General features: G+C 37.6%; 3 protein-coding genes across 3 annotated transcripts; all 3 read right to left on the reverse strand.

Moving 5' to 3' along the window:
* Window positions 1-6,356: 6,356 nt before the first annotated feature.
* On the reverse strand, window positions 6,357-7,176 carry LOC147524765 (uncharacterized). The gene is made up of 2 exons (XM_086563732.1): window positions 6,951-7,176; window positions 6,357-6,856 (listed from the first exon to the last, which is right to left on the reverse strand). The coding sequence occupies exons 1-2, from the start codon at window positions 7,057-7,059 to the stop codon at window positions 6,381-6,383; spliced, it is 585 nt and encodes a 194-aa protein (XP_086419858.1). The 5' UTR covers window positions 7,060-7,176; the 3' UTR covers window positions 6,357-6,380.
* Window positions 7,177-9,382: 2,206 nt separating this feature from the next.
* LOC147524766 (uncharacterized protein At2g29880-like) lies at window positions 9,383-10,536 on the reverse strand. The gene is made up of 2 exons (XM_086563731.1): window positions 10,116-10,536; window positions 9,383-10,031 (listed from the first exon to the last, which is right to left on the reverse strand). Exons 1-2 carry the CDS (start codon window positions 10,440-10,442, stop codon window positions 9,453-9,455), a joined length of 906 nt encoding a protein of 301 aa, XP_086419857.1. The 5' UTR covers window positions 10,443-10,536; the 3' UTR covers window positions 9,383-9,452.
* Window positions 10,537-12,825: 2,289 nt separating this feature from the next.
* Window positions 12,826-13,368, reverse strand: LOC147524767 (uncharacterized). The gene has a single exon (XM_086576345.1). The coding sequence runs from the start codon at window positions 13,366-13,368 to the stop codon at window positions 12,826-12,828; it is 543 nt and encodes a 180-aa protein (XP_086432471.1).
* Window positions 13,369-14,242: the final 874 nt, after the last annotated feature.

The following is a 14,242-nucleotide window of genomic DNA, read 5'->3' on the forward strand; positions in this document are numbered from 1 at the left end:
ACTAAGGTATTCGCCTTGCGGGTTAGTTGTATTCCTTGAGTGTACAGGAATGTAAGGTTGGGTATTCCTTGAATGTGGTGGGAATGACCTAAGGTACATAGGTTGTGAAATGGGTGTATAAGAAAAGTAATTGATTAATTGATAAGAGAAATGGATTTGTTTATACGAGTGTGCTTGGGCTTACCTTTGAATACATATAGAATATCTACATATGTTATATATACAAGTTCTAACTTTCTTTTGCAGGAGGGTAGGACTTAATAACATTTTGTGCAGGGACGCGGTCCTACCCTTATACAGCGGCGGATATCGGTAAGTGTAATTCAATTATCTAGATATTAAAAGGAGTTATTAGAATGAGTTAATAAGATGGAAGTTAATAAAATGGAAGTTTTGCTTGGGAAGAAATTATGCCGGTTAAAATGACGGAACTACCTGTCTTCCAAATTTGTGAATGATTGAGTTATGGGATAAAATAAAGGGATTGTTTGAATAATTAAAAGTATGATAATGGTTATATGTGTTTAGTCTACTCATACCAAAAATTCAATTTGCTGACCCATGTTTGCTTTGTTTTGGCAACGTGGGTGTGTTCTTGGGAACATAGGTGGAAGGCAGTGGAACCGCGGCGTGTGATTTGGATTCTTGCTTGGAGCAGTCCGTTAGTTTTCTTTTAGGTCTGATTCTTATTGGAAAGATGTAATAACGTAGTTTACATTTTAGTATGACATGAGAATACGATGTTGAGGACCTGTTATTCTTAGAATATTATATTGATGTTTTTTTTTGGAAGATAGACTTGTATAAAGTAATAAAGAGAATTTTTAGAGATTGAATTTGTGGTTAAGATTGTTTATGATGTGGGTTTTAGGTTTTGATTTGTGTTGTATCCACCCCGTCATAGCCTGGGTTTTTAGACAATTGAACCAAGTGATGTTTGAGATATTTATATTTCAAATATTCATTTTTTAATTGTTTAGAAATTCGGGCTGTGACAGTGGTACACTGAACTATAATTAAAATCAGTTCCATTCAGTTTAAATAACTCTGACCAAAAGATACTTGTGAATGTTGGATCCCTATCACACACAACTGTCCGTGGAATACCATGCAGCTTGAAAATATTATCAAAGAAAACTCGTGCAACACCAATTGCCGTGTATGGATGTGACAAAGAAAGAAAGTGTGTATATTTGGACAGCCTATCAACAACTACTAGAATAGTAGTTTTCCCATTAGAAATAGGCAGACCATTAATGAAATCCATAGAGATGTCCTCCCATACCTGATTTGGAATAGGAAGTGGCTGAAGCAACCCTTCTAGAGCAAGTTGTTCTGATTTGTGGCGTTGACAACCATCACAAGCAGCAATGAATCCCCGGATATGTCGTCTCATTCCTTTCCAATAAAAATAGCTCGAACTCTTTGAAGAGTTTTTGATAGCCTTCATGGGTATGCTTGTTGAAAACCGTCCTAGGATATCTTTAAGTAAAGAAGAATTTTCGGGTAGATAAATTCTCTCTAAAAAAAAATAACTCCAACTTGAAATTTCCATGGTCCCTCTTGCTTTGTCATCATTGATCGTTGAATGAGGTTTTGCAATACGGAATCACCGTACTTCTTCTTTGATAGCTTCTAACCAAGTGAGGAACGGGATGAGTAATAGCTGCAAGTTCACTTTTGTTCTTCTCATCTTGTGCAAAACCATTTCTTCTAGAAAGAGCATCTGCCACTGTATTTTCCTTTCCTTTTTTGTATTCAATAACAAAATCAAATCCCATCAGTTTGTACTACCATCGTTGCTGAGCTATTGTAATAATTCTTTGGGACCACAAATATTTCAAGCTTTGCTGATCAGTTTGAACCAGGAACTGTCTTCCTAATAAGTATGGACGCCACTTTTGCACAGCCAGTACCAATGCTAACATCTCCTTCTTATAAGTCGACATCAACAAATTCTTTCCCTATAATGCATGACTGTAAAATGCTATAGGGCAGTCTTGCATTAGAACAGCACCAACACCCGAACCACTAGCATCACACTCGACTACAAACTGGTTGGCGAAGTCAGGTAGAGCTAATACCGGAGCTTTTGTCATGGCTTCTTTTAAGCGTGCAAATGCTTCTTCATCAACTGGTGTCCATACAAAAGAGTCCTTCTGTAACATTTTGGTAAGTGGACCGGCGATCTTACCGAAGTTTTGGACGAACTTGCGATAGTAACCAGTCAAACCAAGGAAGCCTCTTAATGCCTTAGGCGTGGATGGTTTGGGCCAGCTTTTCATCACTGCAACTTTGTTGGAATCCACCGCGACACCGGTAGCAGTAATTATATGACCGAGGTAGTGCACCTCATTTTGACCGAACTGGCACTTCTCTCTTTTAACAAACAACCTGTGGGATCTTAGTATAGCCAATGCAATCTGTAAATGCTGAAAATGCTCCTCCCAAGACTTGCTATATATAAGGATATCATTCAAAAATACTAGAATGAATTTTCTCAAATGATCTTGAAATACCTCATTCATCAAAGCTTGGAATGTGGACGGTGCATTGGACAACACAAATGGCATTACTAAGAATTCGTAATGACGATGATGAGTTCGAAAGGCAGTCTTTGATGCGTCATCAGATACCACTCGAATTTGATAATAACCTCTTCGGAGATCAAGCTTTGTAAATATCTTTGCGCTATGTAGCTCATCTAATAATTCATCAATTACCAGTATAGGAAACCAATCCTTGATTGTGAGCTTGTTCAAAGCACGATAGTCAACACACATGCGCCACGACCCATCATATTTTTTTACCAAAATAACTGGTGAAGAATAAGGACTATTGCTGGTTTTGATCACACCTGTAGAGAGCATCTCGACCACTAGCCTCTCTATTTTTGTTTTCTGATAATGCGGATAGCGAGAAGGCCTGACACAGACTGGTTCACTACCTGCCATCAAGGGAATTCTGTGATCTTGTTTTCGTGGGGGTGGTAAGCCCTTCGGCTCATCAAATACATCTTGAAATGCCGCAAGAATCTGCTGCAATTGTGGAGGGTGATAGCCAGCCTTAAGCTTAGGAACTGGAGTTCCGAGCGAGTATAATTGAAGCAATACTCCCTTCTTGCACTGCTTTGCTTCATGGCAAAACCGTAAGTCTCCAAGTAGTTTATTAGCTGGAGGATTTACACCTTGCAAGAGTACTTCTTTTTCTGCTACCTTAAACTTCATTTGTAATTTTGTGAAATCCCACATAATAGGACCAAGTGTACGCAGCCACTGAGTGCCTAACACAATATCATAGCCTTCTAGTGGAAGCAAATAAAAATCCATAAATAAAGGTACTCGCAAATTTAACTTAACGTTTGTGCACTTACCTTTACTGGATAATTTATCACCAGAAGCCACCACAACTTCAAATTTTCCTCCTCGTTCAGGCTGTAGGCCCACCTTGCTAGCAAGAGTTTCACTAATAAAATTATGAGTACTTCCTGAATCTACCAAAACAATAGTCGACACATACCCAATGCCACCCTTTATCCGCATTGTTTCTGGTGCCCGGGAACTCGAAATTGCATGCAAAGAAATCTAAGGCATCTCACTCAAGCCTCATGAATAGTGTCGTCCTCATTCATAATTATATCACTGTCTTCTTCATCCTAGCAACCTTCTATCACAAATAACTTCTTGCATCGATGCCCCGGAACAAATTTCTCGTTACAGTTATAGCACAACCCCTTAGTACGCCGCTCTTGTAATTCAGCTTGTGATAATCGCCGAACCGGAATACTAGCACTGCTGCTTGCAGTGTCTTTGTTAGATAAAAAATTTCGCTTTGATTCACCTGTTGGTACCGGTCGCTGCTGTGATGAATCTCGTGCTTCATACAAACGGGCCAACCCAATTGCTGTAGATAATGAGTTCGGTCTTGCAGCTTGAACATCGGTTCTAATCGAAGGACGCAACCCACTAACAAAGCAACTCACTTGTCGTTCCTGCCGAAGATGCCCAACCTTTGCAAGCAATTGCTCAAACTGAGCTTGATATTCTCGTACATATCCAACTTGCTGTAATTTAGCCACGTCGCCGAAAAAGTCGCTAAATGGATTGGGACCATAGCGAGTAAACACGGCTAGTTCGAAGTCTTCCCATGTTATGACTGTCATCTCCTCTTCAAAATTTGGTACACAGTTGAGAAGGACCTCAAAATGGAAATATGCCAGGATGGTTTTATACTTTTATATAAGCAAAAAAGTTGTAAAAACGATGAAACTTAATGGTGATTAGCCAGAAAACGAGGAAAATTATGAGAATTAGTGGAAAATAAATATTTTGGTTATCTGTACATAAATATTAGTGGAAAATAAATTTCTTGGTTTCTCAGGTTTTGCGTCTGCCAGGTACAGACGGCAGAGTTTCTGTCGTCCGTCTATTTAATTAAAACGGGAGATAGATGGCATAGTTTTTGCCGTCTGTACATAAATAACCAACAGAGGGCAGAAACTATGCCGTCCGCATCTCGGAACTTATTATGGCAGCTGCTAGCGAAGGTCTTAACTTTGGCTGAGTTTTTTACTCATTCCAAATTTAAGACCCTTTTAGCAGTCCCATTGAAAGACATTTTTGTGGGCTGGGTGCTATATTTGTCTTTAGCAGTCCATATAGCCCTTTAGCAACCCCATTCAAATTTGGCAGCCCAAATTCGAAAAACCAGTCCAATGGGGACTTTTAGCAGCTATTAAGTTCGGGATATGGACGGTAGAGGGTTTCTACCGTCTGTACCTTAAATTACGGACGACATAAACTCTGCCGTATGTTTAGTCCGGACATCCCAACGGCTAGAAATGGCTAGTTTTTCTGAAATTGCAAATTTATAGCAACTACTTCACACAACTTTCTCACCATTTGCTCCTAATTCTCATACAATTTCTATCTACTCCAACTACAACAATTACTACTCCAAGTACAACAATAGATCTAAAGGAACATGCAACCACATCAAAAGGAGAGAAATCTACAAGGTCCGCCAATTTTTCAATTCAAGAAGACGAGGCTCTTTGCAAAGCGTGGATATATGTTAATGAAGATCCAATTGTTGGTGCGGGGCAACGAGTCACACACTATTGGGAGAGAATATTAGAGAAATTACAAGAGAGAGTTGGTGAAAATAACAAGAGAAGCAAGGACTCGGTGTCCACTCGATTTGGACACATCCAAAAAGCTTGCAACCGGTGGGCGGGAATTATCTCCTCTTTAGAGAGGACTGCAAGAAGTGGCACAACGATCCAAGATCGGTTGGCCAAGGCAAAAACAACATATATGTTGGCTCATAACACACACTTTCAATTTGAGCATTGTTGGGCCCTCCTTAAGGATAGCCCAAAACGGAATGAAGAATTGGAGAGCCGGTCCACAACTACATCGAGGAGACGCACCAACGTCATTCTCTATGTAGATGATGAAGTCGTGCCTTTAACACCTATAACGCCGTCGGCAACTCTTGGTGGCGTTCAAATTGATCCATTTCCTACACAAATTAAGAATGGAAGTGGAAGTGGAGGTGGAGGTGGAAGTGGAAGTGGAACCAAGAAAAAACGACCACCGGAAACAAGGGGTGAGAAAGAAAGGATGAAGAAAGGAAGAGAGAATTACAAGATAATGAAAAAGTATTTGGCACAAATGACGAATGCCGCCGATAGGGTGAAGATGATGGAGCTCAAGAAGTGGAAAGAAGACAACAAAATATTAGCACAAGATACTTCTACTTTTGAGCCGAAAGTTGCCGAATACTTCAAGACGATGAAAATGGAGATAATTCGCCAAAGGAGAGAGAGTGGAACGTTTGGAACTCCAAGTAGTGCTTCTAGTGAGGGTGGTACTTCTACGACTTAGATTAATTTCAATGTTGTTTTAGTTATTTCATTTCCATTGTTGTTGTTAGTTCATTTCCAATATTATAATTTCAATTTAATTTGAATTTGAATTGTCTTGAAACAACATAAAGTCAAACATAGATAATACTTAAACTATAAAACAAACATAGATAATACTTAGTGGGTGTTTGGATCCTATTTTTTCCAAAAATCAGTTTTTCTCAAAAAGTGTTTTTTTGAAAAAATATTTATTCTAAAAACAGTTTTTGAATAAACATGTTTGGTTGAGATTTTTTTTAAAAGCTATTTTTATAAAAAAAAATATTTTTTTCTTAAAAAATAGGGACCAAACGTATTTATTTAAAGTCCAAATTTGTGTGTGGAAAAATAGTCAATCTTAATAAACTAAACTCGCTCAGATAATACAATAAAAAAAAGTTATTACAAACCGTTCAAGTTATATAAAAGTTAAAAACAACCCCATATCATAAAATTGATTGATCAAATACGTTCAATCTCTTGCACTCCATAAGTCGTCTGCAATTGAATCCCTTAGTAATGAAGCTTGGAGTTGGTTAACTCTTTGAACACGCGCACTTGGTCGTGATGCAACCACCTCCACTTGGTCATTTTCTTCACTTGGGACATTTTCATTTGCCATATTTTCATACCTAGTGAAAATCCAATCATTTTTCCCTTCTAGACGAATGTAGTTGTGTAAGACACATGCTGCAAATACAATATCATGTTGCGTCTCAAATGGATAGGCTGGCGCAAATTTAAGTATCAGAAATCGAGGTTTAAGAACTCCAAAACAACGCTCGATGACATTTCTAAGAGATGAATGTCTATGGTTATACAACTCTTCTTTAGTTCTTGGTGGATTTTTGCTTCCTCTGTAATCTTGCAAATGATATCGAACTCCTCGATAAGGAGCCAAAAACCCTTTTGTATTTGCATACCCAGCATCAACAACATAGTACTTGCCTAGTTCAAGAACAAAATTAGAATTAAGTAAATAATTATATGATAATGTGGAATGCATATTAAATAAATTAGAAATCAACATAAACATATATACCTTCAGGTGGGTGAGGAAATCTAGCATCTGGGTCTTCTAGTGCAGATTTTAGCACACGTGCATCAGCTGCAGAGCCTTCCCAACCGGCATATACATAGCAAATTTGCATGTCAAAAGTACAAGCCACCAAAACATTTTGTGTGATATCATTTTTCCTATTACGAAAGCTAACTTGTTGATTTAGTGGAAGATTAGCAGGTATGTGAGTACCATCCAAAGCCCCAATGCAATCCTATAATTTTAAAATAGTCAATCATGTCAGATACATAATACCAAATGAAAAACATGTGACTTTAAACTAAAAACAATGTTTCTAAATTACCTTGAAAAAAGGAAAAAATCTTTCATTATTTTGAATCTCAGGAGGCGTATTAGTTGTAGGTGGGTGAATGAACTCTTCTGATAAGGATAAAACTCCATTCAGAACATTGCGAAAATGGCGGCTAATTGTTTCACCAGAATGCTAAAATCGTTCTTGACAAATCCGATTTGACGCACAATGACCCATAGTATATAAAAACATTCCTACTTGTTCTCGTACACTAATAGTAAAAGAATATTGTAGCAACTCCTTATCTTTGAGAATCTTGCAAAACTTCACAAAAACAGGCTTATCCATACGAAACATTCTGCGGCATCGATCATTGTGCCCCTCTAAAACCTCATTCATATAGGCACCACCACTAATAGGGCTGGCAATGGGTCGGGTAAGAACCGATACCCGATCCGGTCCGAACCAATAAAAGCGGGTCTGGGACAGGTAGTTAGCATATTGGACCGGTTCTGGGTCTTGAAAATCAGAACCGGACTCTTATTGGATTGGTTCTGGATTAAGTATGTACCGAACCGTTATGGACCTAATCCAATTAAAATTTTTAGTCTTATTCTTTCTAATTTTCCTCCACCATATATTTCTATTACCTTATACAACATTGCAATATTTAAAGTTCCAAAATAAGATATGCAAAATACATATGTAATAATATTACGATATTTTTTACATAATAAAAAGATGGTTTCTATTACAAATTTGGATTTCAAATCATTCATTATGCCTTTTTATTTGTATATCTTGTTTTTGTGTTTAGCAAAAAAAAAATTATTTAATATTTATATAACTTAAAATTAGGATCCAATTATTAAAAACTCGGTTCACCGGGTTGAAATTGAGCTTATTGGTTCGGAACGGATCGGATCCGGAATAAAAAAAAAGTTTTCGGTTCGGTTCTGGTTCTCTAACTCAAATATCCGTTCGGATCGGATCCGGTTCTGGGTCTTTATTGTTGAAAAGCGGATCGGTTTTGGATTTGCCTATATCCGGACCGATCCAACCCATTGCCAGCCCTAACCACTAAGCATAGAATCATTACAAGGTTGCTTATCAAAACGCCTTCCAAGTATACCAATAGCATACGCAATCACTTGTTCTATGAGGCATTCTTCAATTTCATCTAGCTCATCATCGAAACCCATAATTGAAAAATATCTCACCTGTTAAGAATACTCATAATTATTCAATAACATACAACATATACTCCTCATAAGAATACAACATCACGACAAGGTCGTATTCTTTTCACACCACATCTGATATTACTACTTACTAGTTCATGACTTCAGAGAACAGTCCAAAAGGAAATTTGACCCAAAAGAAACTTGAAGTATAGATGTTGCATCAATACAATATTCAACATACAGGTTCTCTATGGATCAAGCAAGGCTAAAAGGCAGACTAAAAGGCAGAAATAGTGAACCAATATAATTTAGTTGCAACCCAACCAATTATTTAACACAGCAGTCTACAGTAATTTCATTGTTCCATTATAGCAAGCAGATGAATAGGGAAATACAGTTTAATACATGACGATACAAACCAAAGAGAGCTTCAGAAATTTAGCATCTTGAGGGACAGATCACCTATTCTACAATTTAGTGTCTTGAGGTATTGACAGGAAAGAGGTTCAAGTCACAAGTATTTTTCTCGAGAGGAACAATAATAGCAGTTTGCTGCAGGCCACTAGGAGTGACAATCACAGTAACAAATAGATTGAACCAATAATAACTACCAAAGAACTATCTTATCCTGACCTGAAGCCATGGTGCTTCCCTACTAAGTTCAATACCTAAAAAATTTGACCTGCTAGTTCCCTGGTAGGACTTATTATTATGCAGCCTACCCCAAAATTTGGTTCCCAACTTTCTTTGTACAACTTTTCTAAAATCTGAAAGCATTAGATCCAGATTTACTACAGTTGCAACAAGAAGCTAGTACCATCTCTACATATTCCATAATCACTATAGAATAAAAATTATCTAAAACTAGTAAGCCCAAGTTCAAGTAAACATAATTAATATATATGTTCCTCTCAATCATTAATACATCATAATATCTAAATCATCAAAAAGAAAGATTGTTCAGCTCAACACACAACTAAACTTAAATAGTACAAAGATGGAACGTCACAATCGTTCTAAACATATATAAAATAATTAAGAGAGCCTCTAAACCATAGTTGGTCGAGAAAGCTCCCTCCTAAGCCAATTTAAACGACGATGTGGCTTAAGAGACATAAATGCTTCCCTAGCATGAGGTTTTTCAAACAATTCTATTGCATCATAGATCTCTTCTTCTTCAATCCCTTCCAATTCCTCTAGTGTAGTAATACATCTGTTTAAGCCATAAGGATCATCAACCGATCGAAAATAAGATGCCCTAAATCGATGTGCCTCAGCTAACTCTGTTACAGCTTCAGACAATTCACTAATATTAGAAGCCTTTCGCTTCGCATTAGTTGTTTCTCTTCCCTTGTTTGCATCTCTAGTAACACTTCGTTCGATATCAGGTGAATGCACAGACTCTTCTCGTTGTATAACTGGCTCATCCTGTAAAGGCAAAGACTCACCATTTGCTCTTACCTCTTGTGTGTTTTCAAGTATGTCGATAGAAACCCGTTCTTGATTTGGTTGTCGGTGATATGACTTCCAAAATTTTCCTTCAGCAACTTTTCCATCACATAGAAAAGCCATATGATCATACACGAGAAATGGTGATTTTTTAAAACATTCTGCATCTGGATGTGCCTGTGTACATTCCTTTTATTAATAATCTAATAACATCAAAATCTTCAAGATATAGATATACATTTTCCGATAAACATTACGTACCTTCAAATATTCATCCCAAACAGCACTGCTGGCGGTGAACACACAAGTAGTCGGATCCCACCCAAAACCAGATAAAACAGTAAGTGCCTTTGCGACTTTGTATTTTGACTTCAAATTATTCAAGCGGTTACAAACTTGATCCATATTATAGTCACATTGTGACTGCTCGTTGAAGTCTTTCAATATATTATTCCAACCGACTTTGGTGAACCCATTTTGGGTGACATTACCATCTAAAGTCTCCTTAACCACCGCATCCGAAAAGATCACATCAAGGTTGTCATTCCAATTTGCACGTACTTTTTCAGAAGTGGTACCTTTACTCATCTATATATGGTGACAACAACTAATGATCAACTCTCAAGTAAAAAAAAAAAAAAATTTCTTGATAAGTCCTAAAAAAATGACAATGGAATGATTCAAATTAGTATCCGACACACGGGGCTATATTTAGGAATTGAATTAAATTCAAATATAATTCTTTCAATTCAAAAGGAAACACATCAACAATGCGTCGTTCAGCGAAGAGTGGAGCAGCATATGTAATGAATATGGTACAATTAAAGATCATTATATCAAAAGATGCAACCATCAAAACTAATATATAAAAGAGTCATGCTTCCAGATTTTGTTACCTCTACTGATGACCAACATTCTTGGGTGAAAATAGTCTCCCCACCTATGCAATTGCCATATTTAAATTCTCTAGTAATTCTTTCTTGTGGTTGTATATCACGATAGGCCTAAAACTACTCTTTTGGAGGTCACAATATCCAAAGGGCCTATGTTCGTATAGGCTGCCCAATGAATTTGTCCATGCAGAAATACATTAGACAGTACCATGCCTGTAATCTGTGGTACATTTATCGGCACCTCTTTCCATTTGCCGGAACTCAAACTATAAACCTCAACATCATTCTCCCTTCCCCTTATATTCCATCTTACAAAGCTATGTTTTCTCTTTCACTTCACTTCTTTTGTGTAGTATTTCTATTTTGAGTCTACAACACTAACTTAAATATATATAGGGACATCCTGTTTTCTTCATGAAAGCAGGACATTTAACCAATGGGCAGGAGAGAAACACAGAGCAGAAGTTTGGTTAGGTGTTTGGCTCCAATGGGTTAAGTGAATAGGAGAAAAAAGCTGCAGCACTTGCAGTGAGAAGGGTGAAGGCCAGTAGTGTGCTGTAAGTAGTGTACTCTAAGTGGCCGATACGCCATTAAGCTAGTGCAGCGAGCATGCCCACTTAACCTTTTATTATTTCATGGATGCTCCTTTCTTTACAAGAAGCCTTTTGTCTGAGGCTCTAGCAACTCTGAGTAGATTGTTCAACCTTAGCTCCAAAAATAAAAATGGTAGTTGCAGCAACAACACCACTTAACATCACAACATCAGGTGCAACTACCAATTGTTCCTACTTATTAGAACATCACTTAACATCAAATCCTTGCTTAGTCGACGCAACATCACTTAACATCACAACATCACAACATCACAACTTATTAACATCACTTAACATCACAACATCAAATCCTTGCTTAGTCGACGCAAGTCACATAATAGAAATTATACAGAAACACACAATAGAATCAATCTAATATAGATCCATAGATGCAAATCATGTATAATTAATTCAAACAAAAAAAAAATCGCGTTTTTAGGATCTTCTTACCTTTAGAAATCAAGTGACAGATGTTGTTCGAGTGAGAGATCGAGAAGAGAGATGCTGTTCGAGTGAGAGATCGAGACGAGATATCGAAAAAAACCGAGTTTTCTTTGGAGAAAATAACCGGGCAGTCAATTTGCCTTTAGCGCAGATGAGAGAAAGAGATGAAAAAACAGTTTTTTGTTTTAAAAAACAAGTTTTACCTAATTTTCATAAAACCAGTTTTTCGGACTAATAAATGTTTTTTCGATGAAAAACAATTTTTTTGAAAAATAGAGACCAAACGCATTTATTTTTTCAAAAAACGTTTTTTGACTAATAAACACTTTTTGCCAAAAAATAAATAGGATCCAAACACCCCCTTAAACTACAAACATAGAAATACTCATACTACATTCCTTGATCCACACGAAATTGCCAAAGGTGATTGATGAGGTAAACTCTTAGTTGAACATTAGTTTCTCTGCTCTGAATGTGACGAAGTGTGTTAAGTCTTCTTGCAATTTCCTCATTTTGATTCCCGACAACATGCAATGCGATTGGTGGATCCCAATCCATGTCAATTTGCCAATCTTTGATATCAATCTCTCGTTCATCCTCGACCAATCATATTATGTAAAATTATACATGTCTTCATTATCCGATTAATGTCATCCCTACTCCACATTCACGCCGGACTCTTGATTATCCCTCATCTAGCTTGTAAGACACCAAATGCACACTCCACATCTTTACGACATGCTTCTTGCATCTTAGCAAATAATCCTTTTATTTGAGTTGTTGGGTGAGGGATTGTTTGTACAAGTGTAGCCCATTTAGGATAAATCCCATCGGCTAGATAATAACCCATTTTGTATTGGCGACCATTCACGGTGTAATTGCAATTAGGAGCATCACCAAGTATAAGATTGTCAAAGAGGTGAGAACGTTAAAGCACGTTGACGTCATTGTTTGAACCCGCTATACCAAAAAAAACGTGCCAAATACACAAGTCTTGATCAACAATGGCTTCCAAAATGATTGTAGGTTTCTTTTTATGTCCTACATATGTACCTTGCCATGCCGTAGGACACATTTCCCATGCCAATACATACAATCCAAACTTCCAAGCATACCCGGGAAGCCACGATTTTTACCTTGTGCAAGTAGACGTTGAATGTCTTCTTCGTTTGGAGCCATCAAATATTCTTCTTCGAAAACCGCCAACATGGCATCACAAAAATGCCTCAAGCTTTCGAAAAGGGTGCTCTTTGCGAATTGAACGTATTCATCCCACGCATTCGCACCACACCCATATGCAAGCAAACGAATGCAAGCAACCACCTTTTGTATACCCGTCAAACATGGCTTTCCAATGCCATAAACCTTGTATGTGAAGTACTTGTCATGGTCAGAGATGACTTTCAAGATTCGGAGGAAGAGATGGCGGTGCATCCTAAACCTCTTACGGAAGATATCAAGGGGATACTTCGGGTATTGCATGAAATAATCCCTCATAATCCTATTATGAGCGTCGATTCGATCACAATAAATGTACTTTCTACCCTGGACCGAGCCTCGATGATCACGAGTAGCTTCGTGCATGTCTTACAATAACGAGAAAATAGGTACGAACATGTTCTCATAGTCATTCATCATGTTCTCATCTTCGGATGAGGAGCTTGATTCAACATAGCGAGAAGAAGAAGCCATTTTGAATGTGAGAAGAAAAGTTGCAAAGTTGAGAATGAATGTAAGAAGAAAGGTTGCAAAGTTGAGAATAGTAATGCAAAAAGTGTGAGTGAAGGCAAAGTTGAGAAATTTGTGGTCTATAAAGTTGACACAAGAAATGAGGTTGGTGGTTGAAGAGTTGAGGCTTGAGGCTTGAGGCTTGATGACAAGTAAATGCATGTGAGTGAAAAATTGGTTAAATTTGGCGAAGTCTAAATTATGTTGAGTGTCTGGAAGGTACGAACGACACAGTGTCTTCCGTCTGTCCATTTAATTAAAATGGGATACGGACAGCATAGTTTCTGTCGTCTGTACATAAATAACCAACAGATGGCAGAAACTATGTTGTCCGTCTCCCAGAACTTATTATGGCAGCTGCTAGCAAAGGTCTTAACTTTGGCTGGGTTTTTGACTCCTTCCAAATTTAAGACCCTTTTAGCAGCCCCATTGGAATGACATTTTTGTGGTTGGGGTGCTATATTTACCTTTAACAGCCCATTAGAGGAAGTCCAATGGGGGGCTATATGGACTGCTAAAGACAAATATAGCACCCCAACCACAAGAATGTCATTCCAATGGGGCTGCTAAAAGAGTCTTAAATTTGGAAGGAGTCAAAAACCAAACCAAAGTTAAGACCTTTGCTAGCAGCTGCCATAATAAGTTTCGGGAGATGGACGACATAGTTTATACCATATGTTGGTTATTTATGCACAGACGACAGAAACTATGCCGTCCGTATCTGATTTTA

The sequence above is a fragment of the Coptis chinensis genome, chromosome 1 (assembly GCF_015680905.1).
Source record: "Coptis chinensis isolate HL-2020 chromosome 1, ASM1568090v1, whole genome shotgun sequence".
Taxonomy (NCBI): Eukaryota; Viridiplantae; Streptophyta; class Magnoliopsida; order Ranunculales; family Ranunculaceae; genus Coptis; species Coptis chinensis.

Excerpts from the sequence above, each read along its gene's own strand:
- LOC147524767 (XM_086576345.1), bottom strand. The coding sequence starts at position 13,368 with ATGCACGAAGCTACTCGTGATCATCGAGGCTCGGTCCAGGGTAGAAAG.
- LOC147524765 (XM_086563732.1), bottom strand. The coding sequence starts at position 7,059 with ATGCAAATTTGCTATGTATATGCCGGTTGGGAAGGCTCTGCAGCTGAT. Across the intron at positions 6,857-6,950 it reads ATTTCCTCACCCACCTGAAG|GCAAGTACTATGTTGTTGAT; the intron begins GTATATATGTTT and ends TTCTTGAACTAG.
- LOC147524766 (XM_086563731.1), bottom strand. The coding sequence starts at position 10,442 with ATGAGTAAAGGTACCACTTCTGAAAAAGTACGTGCAAATTGGAATGAC. Across the intron at positions 10,032-10,115 it reads TTTGGGATGAATATTTGAAG|GCACATCCAGATGCAGAATG; the intron begins GTACGTAATGTT and ends GAATGTACACAG.